This window comes from Vulpes lagopus, chromosome 3 (assembly GCF_018345385.1).
Source record: "Vulpes lagopus strain Blue_001 chromosome 3, ASM1834538v1, whole genome shotgun sequence".
Classification (NCBI taxonomy): Eukaryota; Metazoa; Chordata; class Mammalia; order Carnivora; family Canidae; genus Vulpes; species Vulpes lagopus.
In genome coordinates, this window is record NC_054826.1 from 117043504 (window position 1) to 117065926 (window position 22423).

Below are 22423 nucleotides of genomic sequence, written 5' to 3' on the forward strand. Positions count from 1 at the left end.
AAGACTAGCAATTTAAAGGGCACTGTTCTGGGATCTAGGTCACGGGCATAGACCTTCCTGGCAATGGAAGGAATCACATAACTGGATTCCTAACTGGAAGCACAGAGTCTCACACTCAGTTTTGGGTAAATTATCCCCATTATTCCCATGTTTTTTCTTCTTCATGTATTTGGGATGGTAGAGTTTATTCGTTCCTCAATTATTCACAAATAGCTTTTGGACTCCTTAGGTGCACTACCCATAATTAAGTGCCAGGGGAAGAGAACAGGCTTTGAACAGCAAGACGCCTGGATGCAAATCTCACCTCCACCATTTGCTCATGATCTTGATTTAAGCCTTATCGGTCATCCAAGACTCCGTTTCCTCCCTGTAAAATGGGAGTTACAGTAAAGAAATCACTGAGCCAATATATATAAAGCATTTAGCACAGTGTCAGGCTCACAGTTAAGTCCTTAACACAGTGAGACCAGCAGCACCAGCATCACCAGAGAACTTGTTAGAAATGCAGTTCTTGGAGGGCGCCTGGGTGGCTCAGTGGTTGAACTTCTGCCTTTGGCTCAAGTCGTGATTCCTAGGTGTGATCCTGGGTTCCTGGGATCAAGTCCTGCATCAGGCTCGCTGCAGGGAGCCTGCTTCTCCCTCTGCCTATGTCTCTGCCTCTCTCTCTCTCTCTCTCTGTGTGTGTGTGTGTGTCTCTCTCTAAAATAAAATAATTAGAATAGAACAGAATGCAGTTCTCAGATCTCACCCTGGATTGACTACATCAGAAACCGCAGCAGTGGGGCCCCATGATTCCTAGGTGTGATCCTGGGTTCCTAGGATCAAGTCTTGCATCAGGCTCGCTGCAGGGAGCCTGCTTCTCCCTCTGCCTATGTCTCTGCCTCTCTCTCTCTCTCTCTCTCTCACTGTGTCTCTCTAAAATAAAATAATGAATAGAATAGAATAGAATAGAATAGAATAGAATAGAATAGAATAGAATAGAATGCAGTTCTCAGATCTCACCCTGGCTTGACTACATCAAAAACCCCAGCGGTGGGGCCCCGTGATCTGTTTTAACAAATCTTCCAGGTTTGAAGGAAGCACTGATCAACCACAGTGCAGCACTAAAGAGCCGGCAGCATCTGCAGGTGAGGTCTCTAACTGGTCTCCGGGCCGGCTCCTCCCACCTCCTCCCTCAGCACCTAGAGAGCTCGCTGATTGGTAGGATCCCTCCGGACCGTCACCACCCAACCAATCCGGGAGGGCGAAAACTGAAAGGGGCGGGACTGAGCAGCGCGAGAGGGGCGCGCCTATTGGCTGTAGACCGGCGCTGCGCGTGCGCACAGCCGACGCGCGCCCGTGACGGCCGGTTGAAAGATGGCGACTGTCGCGGAGCTGAAGGCTGGTGAGTTCGAGTGGGCGGTGTGCCGGGTGAACGGCGCCTGGTCTTCCTCCCGTGAAGAGGATGGGCTGGAAGGAGAGCGCGCGGAACACAGAGTTTTAGCCTTTCCGGGGGTCGCTGCGCGGCGTCAGGGCCCGCAAGGCGTCTGGCTGGCGTGGCGGCCGCTGCGCCGGGGACGGGGGGGGGGGGGGGGGGGGGGGGGAGGGAGGGGTCCTGGGGGAGAGAAGCGGTTGCTCGGGACCAGCTGGGCGGGTCCCAGGTGCGCCGTCGAGCCGAGGAGATGCTGCGCGACTCGCAGGTTCCCGAGAGGTCTGCAGCCCTCGGTGGGCCTCCGGCGCTTTTGTCGGAGCCCTGTCGGGCTGAGGCTCTGGACTGCCCCTTTCGTCGGCGCGACCCCGAACCATTAGCTTACCTGTCTCACCAGCCTTGCCGCAACCTGCTGGTTGGGTCCCGGTCCCCGTCGGGAAGGCCTGCAGGTAGGAGAGTGGTCTGGCCTGCCCTGGCCACGCTCCTGTGGTTTTTGTTTTTTTGTTCCCCCCCCAGCAAGAGTTCCGCAAAGGTGCGAGTCATCGAGCGGGGTGGTGTTTGCGCACCGTTGGTTTTTAAATTGTTTTTTAAGGTTTATTTGTGATAGAGAGAGAGACACAGAGAGAGGCAGAGACACAGGCAGAGGGAGAAGCAGGCTCCACGCCAGGAGCCCGACGTGGGACTCGATCTGGGGACTCCAGGATCGCGCCCTGGGTCAAAGGCAGGCGCTAAACCGCTGCGCCACCCGGGGATCCCCCGCACCGTTGGTTTTAACGAAGGTGTCCAAGCGGCGAACAGTAGTCGGAGGCGAGAAGCGACCGAGCCTTCCGTGAGGCCCTGCCCAGCCCGCCTGTGTTACCCAGTGGAGTCTGTGTGACACCCTAGGCCTGTGTAGGTTGTGAGAAATGGAGGTGCAGGGAGTTGCAATAGCTCGCGCCAAGTAACCGAGCTAGAAAGAGGCAGTGCGAGGCAGTGCGTGAGAACCTGGGTTTGCTCCCCCAGCTCTCCCCACCTCCCCGAGCTCCAAGTCTTCATCCCAGGGTCATACTGCTACCTGATTAATAACACTAGTTCCGGTTTTCAGGGACCTTGAGCTCTTAAATGAGTCATTTTTTTTAGAAAAGATTTTATTTATTCATTCATTCGTTCATTCATTCATAAGAGGCAGAGACACAGGCAGAGGGAGAAGCAGGCTCCCTGCAAGGAGCCCCCATGGGGGACTCGATCCCAGGTCTCCAGGATCACACCCTGGGCCCAAGGCAGCAGATGCTCAACCACTGGGCCACCCAGGTGCCCCTAAAAAGGTCATTCTTAAATACCTAGTGAGGAGGGGTTGAATCTCTTTTGAGGGTAGAGTTCAGTAAGCATTGATACAAATGTGTATTTGGGGCATTGGGCTCATGAATGGTCATAAAAAAAGGCATGCCTTTATCCACAAGGAACAGTCTTTTAAGTGAATCCGAGCACCCTCTCTGCACGAAATCCATAACATGTGTAAATCAGAGGATTTTTTTTCTTTGTTTTTTTTTCTTTTTTATTGGTGTTCAATTTGCCAACATATAGCATAACACCCAGTGCTCATCCCACCAAGTGCCCCACTCAGTGCCCATCACCCAGTCACCCCAACTCCCCCCTGCCCACCTCCCCTTCCACCATCCCTTGTTCATTTCCCAGAGTTAGGTGTCTCGCATGTTTTGTCACCTTCACTGTAAATCAGAGGATTTAAAGATGCTTTGGGATATCAGGCCAGGTTAAGAACCTCTTTTTTTTTTTTTTTTTAAGATTGCATTTATTTATTCATTAGACACAGAGGGAGGCAGAGGGAGAAGCAGGCTCCCTGCGGGGAGCCTGATGCAGAACTCCATCCTAGAACCCTGGGATCAGGATCTGAGCCAAAGGCAGAAAAGGCTCAACCACCGAGCCACCCAGGCATCTTTTTGAAGTTGTTGCTAGGGTACAGAGGTTTTTTTTTTTTTTTTTTTAGGGTACAGAGTTTTAAGCATAGTTAGAGAAAGGGCAAAATGGTATGCAACCTGAAAAGAAAATGTAATAGGAGATTAGGAGTGTCCTATGCAGATGTATCCCTACATGTATCCTTTTATGTTTTTTTCTTCTGTATTTCCCACTTCAGAATATGCTGTGTGTTCCAGAGAAACTTTTTTTTAAAAGTATGTATTTATTTATTTATTTATTTATTTATTTATTTATGAGAGACAGAGTGAGGCAGAGACACAGGCAAAGGGAGAAGCAGGCTCCATGCAGGAGCCTGATGTGGGACTCAATCCCGGATCCCCAGGATCATACCCCGGGCCAAAGGTGGCGCTAAAACGCTGAACCACCGTGGCTGCCCCCAGAGAAACTTCTTGAAAATCTATTTCCCACTCAATCATTTTACATTGTATGAGCTTTTACCTTTTTCTTTTTCCTTAAAGAGGGGCAAGTAGGAAGGAGCAGAGGGAGAAGGAGAAAGAGAATCTTGAGTAGGCTCCATCCCCACTGTAGAGCCTAATGCAAGGCTGCATCGCAGGACCCTGAGATCATAACCTGAGCTGAAATCAAGAGTCTGGTCCTTAACCAACTGAGCCACCCGAGTGCCCCTGGGCTTTTACCTTTTTAAACATTTTCACATTTTCCACCTCACTTGGTTCTGCCTCTGAGATGTAGGACTCCGTATGTTGCAGAGGGCAGCTGAGGCATAAGCTGGTGATGACACAGGATAGGCTTCCTAATTCCAGCTTCATTAATTCTCATTTCTCTGCTGAGTTTGAGGTTGTGTTGTGTGCAAATTCAGAGTAATTGGGGGATCTCTGGGTGGCTCAGCGGTTTAGCACCTGAGTTTGGCCCAGGGCATGATCCTGGAGTCCCCGGATCGAGTCCTGTGTTGGGCTCCCGGCATGGAGCCTGCTTCTTCCTCTGCCTGTGTCTCTGCCTCTCTCTCTCTTTCCATGTCTATCATGAATAAATAAATAAATAAATAAATAAATAAATAAATAAATAAATAAATAAATAAATCTTTAAAAAAAATTCAGAGTAATTGGGACAGGATCCTGGCCAGCAGAAGAAAATCTCTTCCATCTAATTTCCAAAGATGGAGTTAAAGAAGCACATTTGGTTATGATCCCAAGAATATGATAAGGCTGGACCTTCCTTTTATGGGCCTGTTACAATGTCTGATTGGGTGATAACTGTACTTGCATACCTGCCCAAAAGGTTGAGGGGATGATTTAAAAACAAGGGGCAAGAAAGGTTAAAGTTTAGTCTACACCGTGTCTCTGTAATCATATGGCCCAGGTTTTTGTTATGTATTAAAGCTTATGGGGGTTTTATGTTTATGCCTATGTGGATAAGCTCCTTGGGCCTTATTTATGAATTTTTCTTTATTTTGGTGCCTTTGGCAGAGTGCAGTACAGTAGTAAAATATGTTTATTACACCAATAATATACAGCAAAGTATTATGCTCCCAGGTAGCATTTATTGAGCTTTTACTATGTTCTAATCACTGTGCATGAGACGTATTGATTGTCTAGGTTTATTATTTAGCCATTAGGGACAGTGTGAAAAAAGTTAACTTTTTTGGAAGTTAACTCATAAGTGTCTTTAAAAAGCAAACAAAACCCAAATAAACACCTTTTTGTTCAGAATAGGCCATCCCCCAAGGATTCTGGATATCAAAGGTTTTTATCAAAAGACAACAAATTCCTTATGGGATGCACTTGATGTCTTTAATCATCTTTCTAGACCAGAGGTTTTTATTGACACAGAACCTGTCTACAGTGATTAACACTCCTGAAAATATAGGAGACAGTGTAAATTTCAGGCCCCGGTAAGCTAAGTACAATTCTGTGCTCCCTTCTTGTTCCTCACTGAAGATGTGTACCAGACCATAGCTTCCTACAGTGATGATTTTAGAAAAATAAACTTGAATTTGATTAAATATATTGAAATAGCAAATCATTGCACCTTGGGAACTTTATTTTTTATTACAAACAGGATAAAATTGGATAACTTCCATTCAGCATATTGTTTAGATCAAAACAATGGCTATTAGGCCATTTACCTTTTAAACATTTTTCTTCAAAGTATACCTAAGAATGACCAAATTTATTCTGCATTAATGTTTTATATTTAACAGTTTTAAAGGACACCTTGGAGAAAAGGGGAGTATTGGGGCATTTAAAAGCAAGGATCCGAGCTGAAGTATTCAGTGCCCTAGATGATGAAAGTGAACCCCGACCACCATTGTCTCATGAAAACCTTATAATTAATGAACTAATTCGGGAATATCTTGAATTCAACAAATATAAGTATACAGCATCTGTCCTCATATCAGGTAAGAGGTTATTATTACTTGCCTGAAACAAAAATCTGCTTTTTCCTTTCCTTAATTCTCAGGAAATATTTAGGCTGAAAATCTTTTTTTTTTCTTTTTTTTTTTTAAGATTTTATTTAATCATGAGAGACATACAGAGACACAGGCAGAGGGAGAAGCAGGATCCATACAGGGAGCCCGATGTCAGACTTGATCCTGGGACTCTGGAATCACCCCCTGAGCCGAAGGCAGACCCCCTCAGTTCAACCACTGAGCCACTTAGGCCGCTAGGCTGAAAATCTAATTCCATTACCATACAGTATTGTTCAAGTGACTGGGACATAAAAATCTCCTGAGCTCTTTCCATAACTTGAATACATTCTCATGGGGCTTATTGTCTTGTAAGGGAAAATAAATACCTAAACACTTAAACTCATGTGTACTTTGAAAAATCATTTGTATTCCTGATTCTGAAAATTAAAAGTGATTTACACTTTATCTTGTGTGCTGCCAGCTTTTTCTATGTAGATGCTTTAAAAATACACAGTTTTGGGTGATCGGTTGGTTAAGCATCTAACTCTTGATCTCAGCTCAGGTCTTGATCTTATGGTTATGAGTTCAATGCTGGGCATGGAGGCTACTTTAAAATTAAGAATACACATAGTTTTGATGTGTATATTCTTTATTAAAAATATGAGAGGTTGGAGATAAAACTTCAAAATATTGCTAATATTGTAGGTTAGGGATATATAGAAATGTGTGTAAAAGCATGGTATTTTAAAACAGTTGTGAACTGGGGTGCCTGTCTGGCTCAGTCAGTTGAGCATCCAACTCTTGGTCTCAGCTCAGCTTTTGATCTCAGGGCTGTGGGTTTGAGCCCCGAGTTGGGCTCTGCACTCAGTGTGGGACCTAATTAAAAAGGATCAGGAAGGTAAACACCAACTCACTACAGTGATAGGAGGGAGAGAAATGGTGTTGGGGAGTTAAAAAAGTTAAAATACACTTATCTCATTCTATTTCTCATTTTATTTCAGTTAAAATACCCTTATTTTATTTCTGAAGAAAGAAAGAACTGGAGGGAATGCATAGTAGTGAAGTTAGATTTTCATCTGCCCTGGAGGGAGACACGGGACTGGAACGATGACTTTAATTTTTATTAATCTGTGTTTTAAGACTATCTCTTGCCTCATCAATGAAAAGAAACCATGAATTCGATTTTGGAAGAGAGAATAAATTCTTTGTGGTGTTGGAACTTTTCCATTTAATAGATTTTTTAATTAATATTCTAGATCTTTTATTTAATGTTAAGCATATACCTTAACTGAGTAAAGACTGGTGATTTTTTTTTAATATTTTATTTATTTATTTATTTATTTATTTATTTATTTATTTATTTATTTATTCATGAGAGACGCAGAGAGAGAGAGAGAGAGAGAGGCAGAGACACAGGCAGAGGGAGAAGCAGGCTCCATGCAGGGAGCTCAACGTGGGACTCAATCACGGGGACTCCAGGATCACAACCTGGGCTGAAGGCAGCGCTAAACCACTGAGCCACCCAGGCTGCCCAAGACCGGTGATTTTTAGTGGTCTAAGAATCTTCGTATTAGCCCCCACTTTCCTTAGTTAGAGATGGGTGTATAATACTATTAATACTCAGAAAAGAAGAACATTATGAAAATATAATGAATTAGGTCTTGGACCTGGGCTTCCCTAGAATAAAAAGTAGTCACAATAGTCAAGTTTCATGTTAGGTATCTTGGCTTTTTTAAAAAACTGAGGTGTAATTAATAATGCAGTATACCTTTTTTAGTATACAGTTCTATGGATTTTACCAAATGCATACAGTTGTGTAACTACCACCTCAGTTAAAATCACAATATAGAATATTTTTATCACCTCAAAACATCCTCTCTGCCCTGTTGCAGTTAACTTCTTTAGCTACTAACCCCTAGCAACCACTGATCTGTTGTTTTCTGTTCCTAATATTTGCCTTTTCCAGAATGTCCTGTAAATGAGCCCATTCAGGTTGTAGCCTTTTGAGTCCGCTTCCTTTCACTTAGTATAATGCATTTGAGATTTAGCTGTGTTGGTTTTTTCCCCCTGAATAGCATTCCTTTGTATGGCTGTGCCAATTTATCTATTATCAGTTGATGGTCAGTTGTTTGTAGTTTTTGGCAATTATCAATCAGCTGCCCTTAAAGTTCACACACAGGTTTTTGTGTGAAGGTAAGCTTTCATTTCTCTTGAGTAAGGAGGTAAGAGTGGGATTGCAGTTGTTTGTGGTTAAGAACATGCTCACCTTTATAAGAAACGGCTCAGCTGTTTTCCAAAGTGGCTGTACCATTTTGCTCTGCTACTAGCAAAGCAAAGTATGAGAGTATCCAGTTGCCTTGTATCCCTGCCAGCACTTCATATTTGGGTTAATTTTACTTTTAGAATTATTGCTACCAAATAAATATTGTTCCTGTCTTGTATTTAATTTGTGGGCTTCTCAAAAAAAAAAGCCTTCTGAAGTCCATTATGCAGAAGCAGTATGTTCCCAACAAAAAATTGGGGGATTTAAAAAATGAATTTATGTTAAATTCTGTTAAGTTATATATATAACGGGGAGCTCGGGTGGCTCAGTGGTTTAGCGCCATCTTCGGCCCAGGGCATGGTCCTGGGGACTCGGAATCAAGTCCCACGTCAGGCTCCCTGCATGGAGCCTGCTTCTCCCTCTGCCTGTGTCTCTGCCTCTCTCTCTCTGTATCTCTCATGAGTAAATAAATAAAATATTTAAAAAAAAATAGTTATATGTATAACAAAATGATACTTTGAAAATCATAAAATCACATAGATCTGCCTAGGAATCTGCCATTATCACCCTCCCAAAATCTGAAAAGTCTGTATACCTGGTAAGTGGTTCTTATCAAAATCATATGTGCTTTTTAGAAGAATAAAGACTTAAAATTTTTCTTCCAGAATCTGGTCAACCTGTAGTTCCATTGGACAGACCATTTCTTATCCGTGAACTAAATGCATTTGAAGAATCAAAGGATGATACAATGTAAGTTTTTTTAAATAAAATTTTTTAAAATAAAAACTTAAAAATAAGTTTTTAGTTATTACTGTTTTGTAGTCCTAATCATGTATTAGTGGCTTTATTTCATTTTAATTGAGCAGGAATTTATTTGGTTCAAGTGTGTGTCTAACACTGCACCAAATCCAAATAAGACAAGGCATCTGCTCTTGAGCTAAAATTCCCATAGTTCCAGAGGACCGAACCTCTGTCTTGCTAAGTAAGGGTCACTCTTCTTGGCTTCTTGATGCATCCTTTTTTGTCTCCTCAGGCTTTGCTCTATCAGTTGTTTTTTTTCTCATGTCAGACTCTTCTGATTATTTAAACTCTTCTGATTATTTCCTCCATTTCAACCTAGGAATATACTCAGATCTAAAAAAATATCGGTCAAATCGTTTTTACCACTGAACTTAGTGATAACCAGCCATCTGCTTTCATTTTGTTTCTCTCCCCTCTTTTGCCTTCTGTGCATATCAAAAATTCTTCCCTCACCATTTATACTGAAACTGTGCTCTTGAAAAGAAGGGCGACTACTTTCAGGTAGTTTCTTAGTTCTTTTTGTCCCTCAAGGTCGCTCAAACTTTTTCCAGAGGATCCTTGAATGGCACAAAAAAAAAAAAAAATACAGTTGTACCTAGGAGGCCAGGGGACATAGCTCAAAACAGCCCTTCCCTGGCAAGAATTTTCTTTGAAGTCTTATGTTTTCTCTTTCTGAAAATTTCTTGAATTTTTTTCTTTCTGCTTCATGGTATAATTATCTGTTTTACCTTACAAATGCTGTAAATGACATACCAATTAGATTGAAATCTCCCACAAATCTTTGTACCGTTAATAATCCAGAATCATATGCCCCCTTTATCCTGTGCTTTGTCCTAAGTCCCTGGCACCAGGGTGGGGTATACATCTGTATTTCCAGTTTAAGAAACTCAATTTTGCTTGAGTTTCTGTAGCGTTTTGTAATAGTGACTGTTGCCTCTTAAGATACTTTTTGTCACTTGTCTTTTTTGACCCTTTACTGTCTAGATTTTCCCTTCCCTAATAGTGTTCTCAGTTTCTTCTTTGGCTCGTTTAGGGTTCCCTTAGATCGTGAGCAGTCTCCAGATTTTGTCCTCTTGTCCCCTTGCCCACTTTTCCAAGTATGCCTGAGTCTTTAATGATGCCTCTATGTTGGTGACTCTATTTTTTTTTTTTTTTTTGAGATTTATTCATGAGAGAGAGAGAGAGAGAGGCAGAGACACAGGCAGAGGGAGAAGCAGGCTCCATACAGGGAGCCGGATGTGGGACTCGATCCCAGGTCTTCAGGATCACGCCCCGAGCTGAAGGCGGTGCTAAACCGCTGACCCACCCAGGCTGCCTGGTGTCTTTATACCCAACAGACACCCTGAAGTGTGGGCCCACGTTTCTGCTGGCATCTCAAACTCAGTGTGTCCAAAATCTAAATGTGTTATTTTCACCTCCTTAAACCCACCATGTGTGTTCCTTATCTAGCCATTAGGGTCTTAAACTCGGAGTCTACTTCCATCTGTGGCTCCTTCCCCTCTCTCTACCAGTCACCTTGTGGTTCCGTCACTCCACAGTGTTCCCTGTCCCTTCCCACTGCCCTGCACTGTTTAGAAGCCATCTGTCTGCTTTGTCTGTCTCTAGGCACTTTCTTTCCAACTTACCTTCATACTGCCAACAGTTTGCTTTCTGAAAGGCAGTTACTGCTCTGTTTAAAACATTTCTGCTGAAAAAAAAAAAAAACAAAAAAAACATTTCTGCTGTAGGGCTGCCTGAGTGGTTCAGTCGGCTAAGCGTCCGACTCTTAATCTCAGTTCAGGTCTTGAATACAAAGCCCCCACTGGGCTCCATGCTGGGTGTGGAGTCTATATTCAAAACAAAACAAAACCCCTCCATTGTAAACTTTTCAGATTTTGGAAAGTAACATGGATTGTATAGTTGAAATTTGCTAAGAGAGTAGAACTTAAATGTTTTTTCATCCATGAAAGTAGCACACACAAAAGTAAATGGGTGAGGTGATGGGTATGTTAACTCAGTGAGAGGAATTCCTTCACAGTGTGTGTGTAGTATATCAGATCATCGTGTGGTACACTTTAAATACCTTACAATTTTATTTCTCAGTTATACCTCAGTAAAGCTGGGAGAAAAAAAGTAATATGGCAAGTATACCAAATACTAGGTGTATGTGCCGGTGTGAACATACAGTGACTCCATAAATATACTGATAGTTTTTCAGGGAAGCTTAAGAATTTTCACACAAAGTACAATAAAAATATATAATAGCCCTGGTTAGGTCAAGCCATGCTACCAACAGTTTGTGCCAAATTTATGAAGAAAACTAGTTTTCAGAGTTTTTGTGTTTCAGCATTGCAAATAAGGTAATTATAAAGCCAAACTTAAAAAAAAATCTTTTTTTGAACTTTTATTTTATTTTATTTTTGTAATTTTTATTTTTATTTATTTATGATAGTCACAGAGAGAAAGAGAGAGAGAGAGAGAGAGGCAGAGGCAGAGACACAGGCAGAGGGAGAAGCAGGCTCCATGCACCGGGAGTTCGACGTGGGATTCGATCCTTGGTCTCCAGGATTGCGCCCTGGGCCAAAGGCAGGCGCCAAACTGCTGCGCCACCCAGGGATCCCTGAACTTTTATTTAAAAAAAAATCTTAATATCCATGAATTCATGGATTAAACATGCAAGCTATGTATTTTCTAATAACATTAAAAAGTATCTGAGTCTTAAAATTTTTAAATCTTAAAACTTCATTGATGTTAATTTAAGAACAAAATTGTTGAAACTTAAAAATCTTCTTGAACCTGTTAGCTCATTTGGAAACATGGGTTTAAAATTAAATGAAAAGACAGATCTTATATTCCTGGTTATGAGAGTTACAACGTAAGATATATTCCTTTCATATAAGAGTTGGGCATCTTAAATAGAGAAACCTACTTTCCTGCTTTCCTCATGATCTGGAGAAGTTGGCATGCAAGCAGTTATTGCTGCCTAACTGAGTGCCCCAGAATTTGGTAGCTTGAAACAATCCTTTATTATCTGTAGTAGGTCAGGAATCTCAGGGCGCTTCTGATGCTCAGCATTTCTCTGGAGATTCCAGTTACAATGTAGCCAGGGAGGCCCTGGTCTGAAGGCCTGGCTAGGGCTGCAGGATCCCCTTCTGTGTGGCTCGCTCCCACAAGACCATTCCTTCCACGTGTACCTTTCCCTGGGACAGCTTGAGCGTCCTCATGACATGGCACATACTTCCCCAGAGAGAAGGCATGGAGGAGACCACGGTGCACAGTGCTTTATGACCTAGTCTTGGAAGCTGCACAGCGCTGTCACTAGAATACCTTATTTGGTTCATAGAAGTGACTTGAGCCCACACTCCAGGGGAGGGCAGTTAGGCTCCACTGTGTGAAGAGAAAGGCATGTCCTACTTTAATCTATCACGTCAACTAATAAATACCTCAAAAAAAAATCAGTGAAATTGTATTTTCAGTGATGAGATTAGAAACGAAAACATTTCTGTAGTACCTGTCTTCATTGTCATCAGGTAGCTTCCCTTTCTGCAGGGGGACTAATAGAAATCACCAGCAGCATATTGTCGTGAGAAGAATATAGGACTTGGGGTTCAAGTAGAAAGTTTGTTTACTTACTAAGGAATCTCTAAATCTTCCCTGAGCTGTGGTATTCTCATTTATCCACAAAGTGAAGATAAAATGGAGAGAGGTTAGAGTATTTTGTAAACTGTAAAAGTAGCTTTTTAAATGGGCCCTGCCTCCCAAAAAATAGCTTGTTAAATATCAATTCTAACCCAACTGCTGAATAGCTAACATTCATATACCATTTAATATGTGCCAGGCACAGTTCTAAACACTTGATATTTATTGGCTCATTTGGTCCACAACAACCCTTGAAGGTAAGGGCTACACTTATTCTCATTTATAGAGGAAGAAACATGGAGAAGGCTGGGGACATGAAGAATCTTGCTGAGGTCAAGTGGTGAATCCAGGATTTTAACCTAGACAGTCTGGCTTTGCCCACATGTGATCTTTAGGCAAGGATCTATTCCTCTACTTAGTGTTTACTGAATACTTGTTGTGTATCTATCAGACAGTGCTAGGCACTGGAAAATCTTCCACTGGACTTTGAAAGTCGAAAAGCAGAATTCCTGTGTATTGATGACACTGTGTTTCAGTTTGGGTGATGTTTACATAGTTAACATGGGTTCTCTGGGTTTTTAAATTGTCTTTCAAGTTAAATGGTACTCTTATATTTTAAAAAGCTCAAATAGGGATCCCTGGGTGGTACAGCTGTTTGGCACCTGCTTTTGGCCCAGGGCACGATCCTGGAGACCCAGGATCGAATCCCACGTCGGGCTCCCAGTGCATGGAGCTTGCTTCTCTCTCAGCCTGTGTCTCTGCCTCTCACTCTCTCTCTCTGTGTGACTATCATAAATAAATAAAAATTAAAAAAAATAAGAAAGAAAAATAAAAAGCTCAAATAGTTTGCGATTTGGATAGTAACCGTGCATCTTCTTTCTTTTAAGTCTTGAAAATTACGTGGCCATTTTGGTGGCAGAGGAAGCCTTAAAGAATAGAGGTTTTAAGCTTTTCCTGTATCTGCAATTTTAATTGATTTTGGTTTTCTTCCTGCTACAGACCTCTTTTATATGGAATTTTAGCTCATTTTTTACACAGAACGAAGGATGACCTCCAAAATCCATTCCTGAGAGGGTCTTCACTTCAGCCTCCAAACCCAAATCTCGGTGGACAGCCTAGCAGAAGAAAGCAAAGGGGTATGAATTTCCTGAGATTCATCATTTAGCTGTCAGCAAGCATTTGTTCTTCTTTTGTTTAAAAAAAATTTTAAGATTTTTAAGTAATGCACATACCCAACATGGGGCTTGGACCCCACAACCCCAAGATCAGGAGTCACACGCTTCACTGACTGAGCCAGCCAGGTGCCCCAAGTATTGTTTTCTTCTTAAATATCTTTCTCTCAGGAATAGTTTTTCCTGAGCTTTTGAGTTATAGTTTAATTCTACTTCCATCTAATAAAGTTTGAGTCTGTGTTACTTATTCTTCAAGAAACAAAATGCTTTTTGGAAGGAGAATCTTGGGATGGGAGAGTGGACAAAATTCTTAGGCACTCTTTCTATGCCAAAATATGGAAAAACCTGATTTTCACAGAGATTTGTACTCTTTTGGAGCAGCTTAGATCATTAGCATACTGAAGAAATAGCCTTTTATCAAGTCATCACTTTTTCCCCCTTCAAGACTGAAGAAAGGCAAGATTACTGAGTACAGATAGAGAAGTCACAGGTGTCTATATCCTTTGCATTCTTGGGGGACTGTTTGTGAAAGACTGACAGTTACCTACAACTAAATTCCTAGGAGCATAGCCCCTGTTTTCAGAATGTTTACTCTTTTTTTTTTTTTTTTAATTTTTTATTTATTTATGATAGTCACAGAGAGAGAGAGAGAGGCAGAGACACAGGCGGAGGGAGAAGCAGGCTCCATGCACCAGGAGCCCGATGTGGGATTCGATCCCGGGTCTCCAGGATCGCGCCCTGGGCCAAAGGCAGGCGCCAAACCGCTGCGCCACCCAGGGATCCCCAGAATGTTTACTCTTTAATGAGCTTTCATTTGTTTTGATCACATCAGCAATAGGATCTCAGTTTGATCATCTGAACTGAATGGTTTATAGCTCCTTCCCAACCTTGGTAGATTTGATCTCTTTCTCAGAAGGACAGTCAGAGCTGGGGCTCAGGCATCAGATTAGCAGAGCAAATCTAAATCTTAAAGAACGTTGAAATAAACTTACAGGAAACATCTAGAATACAAATTGCCTCTCGTAGTTTTTTAAAGATTTTATTTATTTATTCATGAGAGACACACAGAGAGAGGCAGAGACACAGGCAAAGGGAGAAGCAGACTCTCCCCAGGGAGCCCGACATGGGACTTGATCCCAGGACCCTGAGCTGAAGGCAGATGCTGAGCCACTGAGCCCCCCAGGCATCCCACCTCTGTTAGTTTTCATAAACTGCTGTGAGCAGTATTGATCACGTTAAATATTTGCTGTGTCTCCTAAGATCTGAAAATGAAGTATTTGTGAAGCAAGGTGACCACCTTTGGAGGTTATTTCTGATTTCACTAGGAGCTGTTCATTTCTGTATCTTAGAATGCTGAGCTGATGGAGCATTGAAAAAGAAATCATTCCTGCCTCCTTACCTGGCAGTTGAGAAAACCAGGACTGAGAGGTTGTAACTCCTCTGAAGCTTGCAGCTGATCATTTTTAACCGAATCAGCACCTCCAAGTGCTATTCCTGTACACTTTTCCCATTAAAGAATGTAAAGAAGTTTTCCTAGTTCCCTTTTCAGGGCTTGGTGCCTACTATTTGACGAGTACTTAAAAAACAAAACAAAACACACAAGTGCATGAGTCAATCTCTAAACATTCACATCATACAGTGTAGAATTCCCTTGACTCTCTTCCCTCCTGTCTGTCCCTAACTCCCTAGTCTGTCCCTCCCATGGAAGGTCCCTGTCAGCAGCTGAGAGGGTGGGATCTCCTTCCAGACTCATTTTGGTGCATGTAGATTTATACATATTGCTGCTCTCTGTGTTCTCCTGCCATTCACTTTGTTTTCACTCGTCTTGTCGAAGTGTGTAGAGCTTCTTTGACCTCATTCTTAACTTGGTGTATTACGGCATAGTATTGCTAATCATCCTCTACTGATGTACTTTTATGTTCTTAATTGTTCGCTTTTACCATATTGCAGTGTAGAGTTACTTCTTCGTCCACACAAGTATTTCTCTGGTGTGGACACCCTAGAAGTACAATTGGTGGTTCAAAGCCTGTGCCCATTAAAAAATGTAGTAGAGGGCAGCCCAGGTGGCTCAGCGGTTTAGCGCCGCCTTCGGCCCAGGTTGTGATCCTGGAGACCCAGGATCGAGTCCCACATCGGGCTCCCTGCATGGAGCCTGCTTCTCCCTCTGTGTGTGTCTCATGAATAAATAAATTAAAATCTTAAAAAAAAAAAAAAAAGTAGTAGATACTGTCTCATTCCCCTCCAAAAAGGCTTTACCAGTTTACATGCCCACCAAGAATAAGTGATAATACCAGCGTCTCTATTTAATTGCCACCAGGGGATATTGTACATGTGAACACTTGTTAACATGGCAAACCCATGACTTGGGTTCTTTCAGTCCTATAAGGAAAAATAACATCTTGAGAAATCACTTTTCTGGCTTGTAAGCTCTTTATTTTTATTTGTTTTCAGGTGTACAATATAGTAATTCAGCACCCCACTGGCGTGCTTATCACCAGAAGTGCCCTCCTTAACCCCCATCACCTATTTACACCATCCACCCCCCACCTCCCCTCTGGGAACCGTCTGTGTGTTCTCTAGAGTTCAGTGTTTTTTTGATTTGTCTTTTTTCTTCCTTTGTTCATTTGTTTCTTAAATTCCACGTGTGAGTGACATCATTGGTATTTGTGTTTCCCTGAGTTACTTTGCTTGGCATGATACCCTCTAGCTCTATCCATGTCCTTGCATGGCTTGTAAGCTTTTTATAATCAATGTCATTCATGGCTAATGACTTATAACAAAGTTACAAGTAACAGAGTATTTATTTCTTAACTCAGTTCTATTCTTTTGAGATGTGGGTCACAGAATAGCTAGTGGTAGCTTTACACTGCGGAGGTGGGAGGGCTGGTGTGGGGGAGAGAGAGGGAAAGAAAAAGGGAGACAAAGGGTGAGGGAGGAGAGTGCATTAGTTGCTCTGGGGCCTTCAGAGACATCAGAGAATCCAGTTCAGGTTAGTAGAACTGTGGGTGCGTGTTCGGTGGAAAGCTCCATGCCAGGCTCAGAGGTGAGGAGGACTGCTGCACTAACAGAAGAATAGGGATTTTGGTAATTATTTTTCTTGACCTTCAGAAATTTTCTTGATAACAATGAACTCTTTGTGCAATGATTTGTGAAGAATTGCCAGCCAAAAATGGCATTTTGTCCCAGTAACACACTTCAGCATTTACTTTCTCAATTCTAGCTTAGTGTTTGATAGAAACATGTTTTATTTGACAACATTGAAAGGTTACAAAGATCTTAAAATAATTATTCAGATTACAATAACCTGATTTCTACAGAAGCTCATCCAGCTGAAATACAAAACACTAAAATGAAATCGTCTTTTCTGTGAACCTAAGCATGCCAATGGGAAAAGCATGCCAATGGGAAAACTCTTCTTTTATCGAAGTGCTGAAAAAAATGAACCGGGCTTATGTAGGCACACGTGCCTTTGGGATGGAAACCAGTTGATTAGTGCTGCTGATGTTAGAGCTTAAAATATTAGAGGCAAAGTAGTTCTTGCAATAATTAAAAGATCAGGTATCTCGTAAAAGAGAAAATCATTATCAGCGCAACTTTAATGCACTTCTATGAAGTCCATGAATAACATACTTCTTAATACTGCTTTTCTAGAAAACTTAAAATGGTTATGGTCTCAGGGTATTGTTAATTTTGTTCTGTCCAACAAAGCTGCCTAAAAATGAGGGGGATAGTCCTCTGTGACCCAGACCTACAGTCTCCATTCTTTATGAGGGCGATCAGCTGCTGTGGCCCAGCCAGCCTGGATGTAGAAGCAGATTGTCTTTAGAATTAGAAAATCCAGTATGTTTTTGGTGCTAAAGCTGGATGTTTCTAACAACTGTCTAAATTTGTGTTCTTTTTCTCCTGTCATCAAAATCATAAAAAATGGGTTTTTCCATTGTAAAAGTGTCCTTGGAATATTGTCAGGTTTCCACAATTTCTCAGAATTTAGCTTTGCCTCGCATTTTTGTTGGATTTGGCTAGTAAATCTCTTCAGGTTCTTTTAATTCAGGGTACTTCTGCCCTCTACCCCTTGCTCCCTATGACAAAAGAAATTCAGCAAAAGTGACTAGGGCCCCTTCTATTGTCAGAGCACAGGGGGTGGTCACAGGGGCTCTGGGCTCTTCCGAACTCTCAGGGACCTTTATTGTGTCTTCGCTTGAAGAACATTTTCTATAGTTTCTTGGATACTTTTCTGATTTGGGTTAGGAAAATGTAAACTCTGCTAGTTTGTTTTGTTTTGCCACAAGATGGTGCTGCTAGAGGCATTTCTATTTGAAGATAGAGTTTTTTTTTTTTTCCTCCTTTCTTTTTAGTTGAAGAACTTTGGCATCCCTCAAAATGCTAATTGAACACTCTGTCCTTTCTCATGGATTCCATTCCATACGTATCATGTGAGAGAAGTTTATAACTGCTCCTTACACTTGGGTTTACTCCAAGGTGCTCTCTATTCCTTTAAAAACATTTTAGAGGGGCGCTCGGGTGGCTCAATCTGCTCCCAGGGTCCTGGGATTGAGCCCTGTGTAGGGCTCCCCGCTCAGCAGAGAGTCTGCTTCTCCCTCTCCCTTTGTACCCTCACTTTCTTGCTCTTTCTTAAATACATAAATAAAATCTTAAAGAGAAAACACTTGAGAGTGAGTCTTTAGTACTAAACGTTTCTGATTTCTTCAGTAATGTTTTAAAAATGGTGAGTTGATTTCATTGTCCTAAGCCACCTAAAGAACTCATACAATATTAAATATGTAACATCTGAAAATATATGTAGATATGTCTGCACACTGCCTTCTTTGACTTGGAATAAGTACTGACATTTATTTCTGTTCATTTCAGATGACCACTTACAAAAAGAGAAGGGGAACAGTACTAATATGGAAGATCCTCTTGTTTCTAAAGCAGTGAAGAGATGACCTTTCCATTCGGGTCATCTTTGGTCTTAAAATTGTATGTATTAAAAGAAAAAAAATTGTGTGTATTAAGTAATGTATTTATTCTCCCAGCATTACCAAAATATATCACTAATATTTGTAGAAAATCGGGTTTCTGCAAAACATTTAGCCCCCTCCTGTTTTACTACATTTGTGAGTAAAAGCTAACTCTGTCATCTAGCTTGTTGGATTTGACTCAAAAGAAAATGCATTGTTTCTTTAGAAAGAATTTTAAAGATTTTTAAATTTGTGAGAACTGGAAGGACTTTTTAGTACCCTGTATATTCTCCAAAAAAACAAGATTCAGGTCTTTATAGCCATATGCTGTGCCCTTTAACAAGATTATATTGATTACATTTCCTTCAGGCTGGAATTACATGGATTTGTAGAAAAATTCATTTATGTTTTTAAAAAGCATTTGAAAGAACATTAAAGCCAGAAAAAATGAATTCCTATGTAGTTTGATTTTTTTGTTGTTGTTTACGATTAGTGATTTTTCAGATAACCATTTATAATTTGGTTTGAATATGTGAATTACCATCTAAATTTGAACTTCTAAACTAGGTAACAATGTACTTTTTCTTTCCTTAGACCATTTTGGCTCCTACTGGAAGATTTAATTAAAAGGTAGAGGGGGAAATAATTCTTTTAATTTTGCTGTAAGTAAAACAAAGAGTTTATTTTATTATACAAAGAATGTGGAATAAGCATGAAGAGACAGGCTTTAGGAGAAATACCAGAAAGCACCTTTTAAAGGATGGCTTTGTTTAGCCTCCATGTGGCCCTCAGCTGTGCAATTACAAGATGAGCTATGAAAGAGCTAGTCCCTACCTATCTGGACTCTAAATCTCATGACATGTCAATTTTTTATTCTTGGGATAGAAAAATGGTAAGAGTTCTTGCTGTGCTATCTTTAAAATGCTATTTGATATTTACTACAACATTTTTATAACGTGGAGTCTACAGACTAATGTCCCTAACAACAGCTATTATAATAGCCCTTGATTGGCAAAAGTCATAAAGTATATTCAGACGGAACTTGAATGTTTTCCACAGGACAGGTGAGAAGGGCTGTCAATAGCAAAATTGGCATTCCCTTCAGGGTGTTGATTCTGTGCTGTCTTTGGAAATTATTGAAACTTTTGAGTTTATGTTTGGTGTTGGTTGGTCCTTACAGATTAACCAGGAATTTTTACTTGAATGAAGAAAATTATTAAAGAAATCCCCTTAAGCCATACTTTACAAGTCAGAGGATTTTTGAGAGGCCCAATTGATGAGCTAGAATTACATATATAGATGCAGAAGTGTACTATAAGGGCTCATTTCCATTTTTTAAATTAAATCTGTAGTATCTGATAACAATTACGAATTCCATTGTATTATATGTGGTAATATAAATATCTGAATTCTTCTCAGAGGACTTGGTTTTCATCCAAGCATGTTGGCAGTGGACGCTAAATTTACCTCAGGAATTACAGCCATGCAGGATTAGATTTTTTAAAAATGCTGGAGTTTATAATGTTGATCACTGATATAAAATCATCACAATAGAAGCTAACCAGAATTGTCACATGTAGTCCACAGTGCTTGTATGCATTACTCTGTAACTCGTTTGTACCTAGGCAACTTTTATACTTTGAATGTATTATTTAATAAAAAAAAAAAACAATTAAGCAACTCACCTTTGTGCAGTGAGTGTTATACCTATAACTCTTCTGTCATCAGGAGGTGAACACCAGGACAAGTGGCTCCCCAGACCTTCCTTCAGGATCTCTAGTGGCCTCGTTGTTGGAGGGTGTAGAGAGGTGGAGGGAGGGGAACTTTTCCTGGTGGGTGTGCACTCAGTATCAGCCACGTCACCCTGCAATGGTTACTCTTCATCCAGGAGGCTGATGGGATCAGTCTCTGGGGGAAAAGTATTGTAATCTAGGGTGGGCATTTAGGGGCTCAAAACATATTTAGTAGTATGTTTTTATATTTGGAAAAGAGAAAACCACCTATTTTCAAAACTGAGATTTTTATGATGATTTCCATAAAGGACCTTAGGTTGAAAAGTCTGCTCTAGAAATTTTTATACTCAGGATTTTTGAATGGCGTCAATTAATTTATAAGCCAGTCATTGAAAAAGTTACGTTGGCTGAGGCATTAAAAAGAAAAAACTAAGAGAAAGACAAGACAAATATAAACGACACATCAAACTATTCTCATAAACTGAATCAGTGCATCATGCTGGTGGTTTTCCTGGGGTTGTCGGGAGAAGTTGTCTTCCAGAAATACGGAGAAGTTTTAGGAGAAGACTTGGATTTACAGAAAAACAGGATGAGAATTGGAACTGAAGAGGGACTTAGGGAAAGTGGAAATATAAAACTTGGGCAGTCTGAAAACCAAGCAGGAGCAGAGGTGACGTTAGAAGATGATAAATTTAGCTTAGCATATATGTTTGCACAGAGTAAACTGATAGCTTTATAATTATGTGCAAGAACGCAATTGTATACGACTCACATGCCAGTGTGATTATATAACATTTGATGTGTTCTTTTAACCTAAAGCCAAGTGTACTTGAAGGATTAACATTGTGAGAATATGCCTTTAAAGGCATTTGGGACAATGCTTCCTGGCCACTTGGTATTTGAGTTTTGTTAACAACCATTCTGCAAGGATTGCATGGTCTTTTTTGTTTGTTTGTAACAAAAGGTAAAACTACTTTTTTCAAAAAAAAGACCTTTTAAAAAATACATTTATTTATTAGAGCAAGCAAGGGAGGGGCAGAGGGAGAAGCAGGAGAATCAGGAGAAGCAGACTCCTTCAATGTGGGGAGGAACACCCTGGGTCCAGGACCCAGGACCCTTGGGCCAGATATTTATCCAACTGAGCCACCCAGGCACCCCCGAAAAATAGACTATTTTTGAAAGCAACCTTAGGTTCACTGCGAAGTTGAGTATAGGGTACAGAGAATTTCTGTATACCTCCTATCCCTCCCCCAACACACTCACAGCAGGACCCCCCATGGGAGTGGCACATTTGTTCCAATCAGTGGACCTACACGGACACATCACGAACACCCAAAGTCCATAGTTTACATCAGGGTTCATTTCCGGTGCTGTTCACTCTGTGTGTTTGAACAAATGTATAATGACACGTATCCACCACTGTAGTACTGGCACAGAGTATTTTCACTGCCCTAAAAACCTTCTGATCAGTCTGTCCATCCCTCTAGCCCCCCAGCCTCTGGCAACCACAGACGTCTTCATTGTCTTCATGGTTTTACCTTTCCCAGAATGACACATACTTGGAATCCTACAGGATGTGGTCTTTTCAGACTGTCGTCTTTCACTTAGTAATATGCACCTAAGATTCCTCTGGGTCTTTTCACGGCTTGAGAGCTCGTTTGTTTTTAGCACCAAATGATACTCCATCACCTCAGTTTCCCACAGATTGTCTACTTGCCTCCTGAATAGCAGCTTGGTTGCTCCCAGGTTTTGACAACTCTGGGTAAAGCTGCTTTAAACATCCCAAGTGCAGGCTTTGGCTTGGATGAAAGCTTTCAACTCATTTGGGTAAAATCTTGAGTATGATCTGCTCGTTCATATGTTAAGAATATGTTTAATTGGGATCCCTGGGTGGCGCAGCGGTTTGGCGCCTGCCTTTGGCCCAGGGCGCGATCCTGGAGACCCGGGATCGAATCCCACGTCGGGCTCCCGGTGCATGGAGCCTGCTTCTCCCTCTGCCTATGTCTCTGCATCTCTCTCTCTCTCTGTGACTATCATAAATAAAAAAAAAAAAAATTAAAAAAAAAAAAAAGAAAGAATATGTTTAATTTTGTAAAACACTGTAAAACTAGAGAATTTTAGAGTC

At 41.2% G+C, this 22423-nt stretch overlaps 1 protein-coding gene across 3 annotated transcripts; it reads left to right on the forward strand.

The window, feature by feature from the left end:
* The first annotated feature begins 1320 nt into the window (after positions 1-1320).
* On the forward strand, positions 1321-20246 carry CEP20 (centrosomal protein 20). 3 transcript variants are annotated; one of them, XM_041750530.1, is made up of 5 exons: positions 1321-1384; positions 5541-5738; positions 8679-8763; positions 13432-13568; positions 18474-20246. In XM_041750530.1, exons 1-5 carry the CDS (start codon positions 1357-1359, stop codon positions 18548-18550), a joined length of 525 nt encoding a protein of 174 aa, XP_041606464.1. In that variant the 5' UTR covers positions 1321-1356; the 3' UTR covers positions 18551-20246. The 3 variants fall into 3 exon arrangements, with proteins under 3 accessions (XP_041606464.1, XP_041606466.1, XP_041606465.1); XM_041750532.1 differs by lacking the exon at positions 13432-13568; XM_041750531.1 differs by lacking the exon at positions 5541-5738 and having other exon boundaries at positions 1330-1384.
* The last annotated feature ends 2177 nt before the right edge of the window (positions 20247-22423 follow it).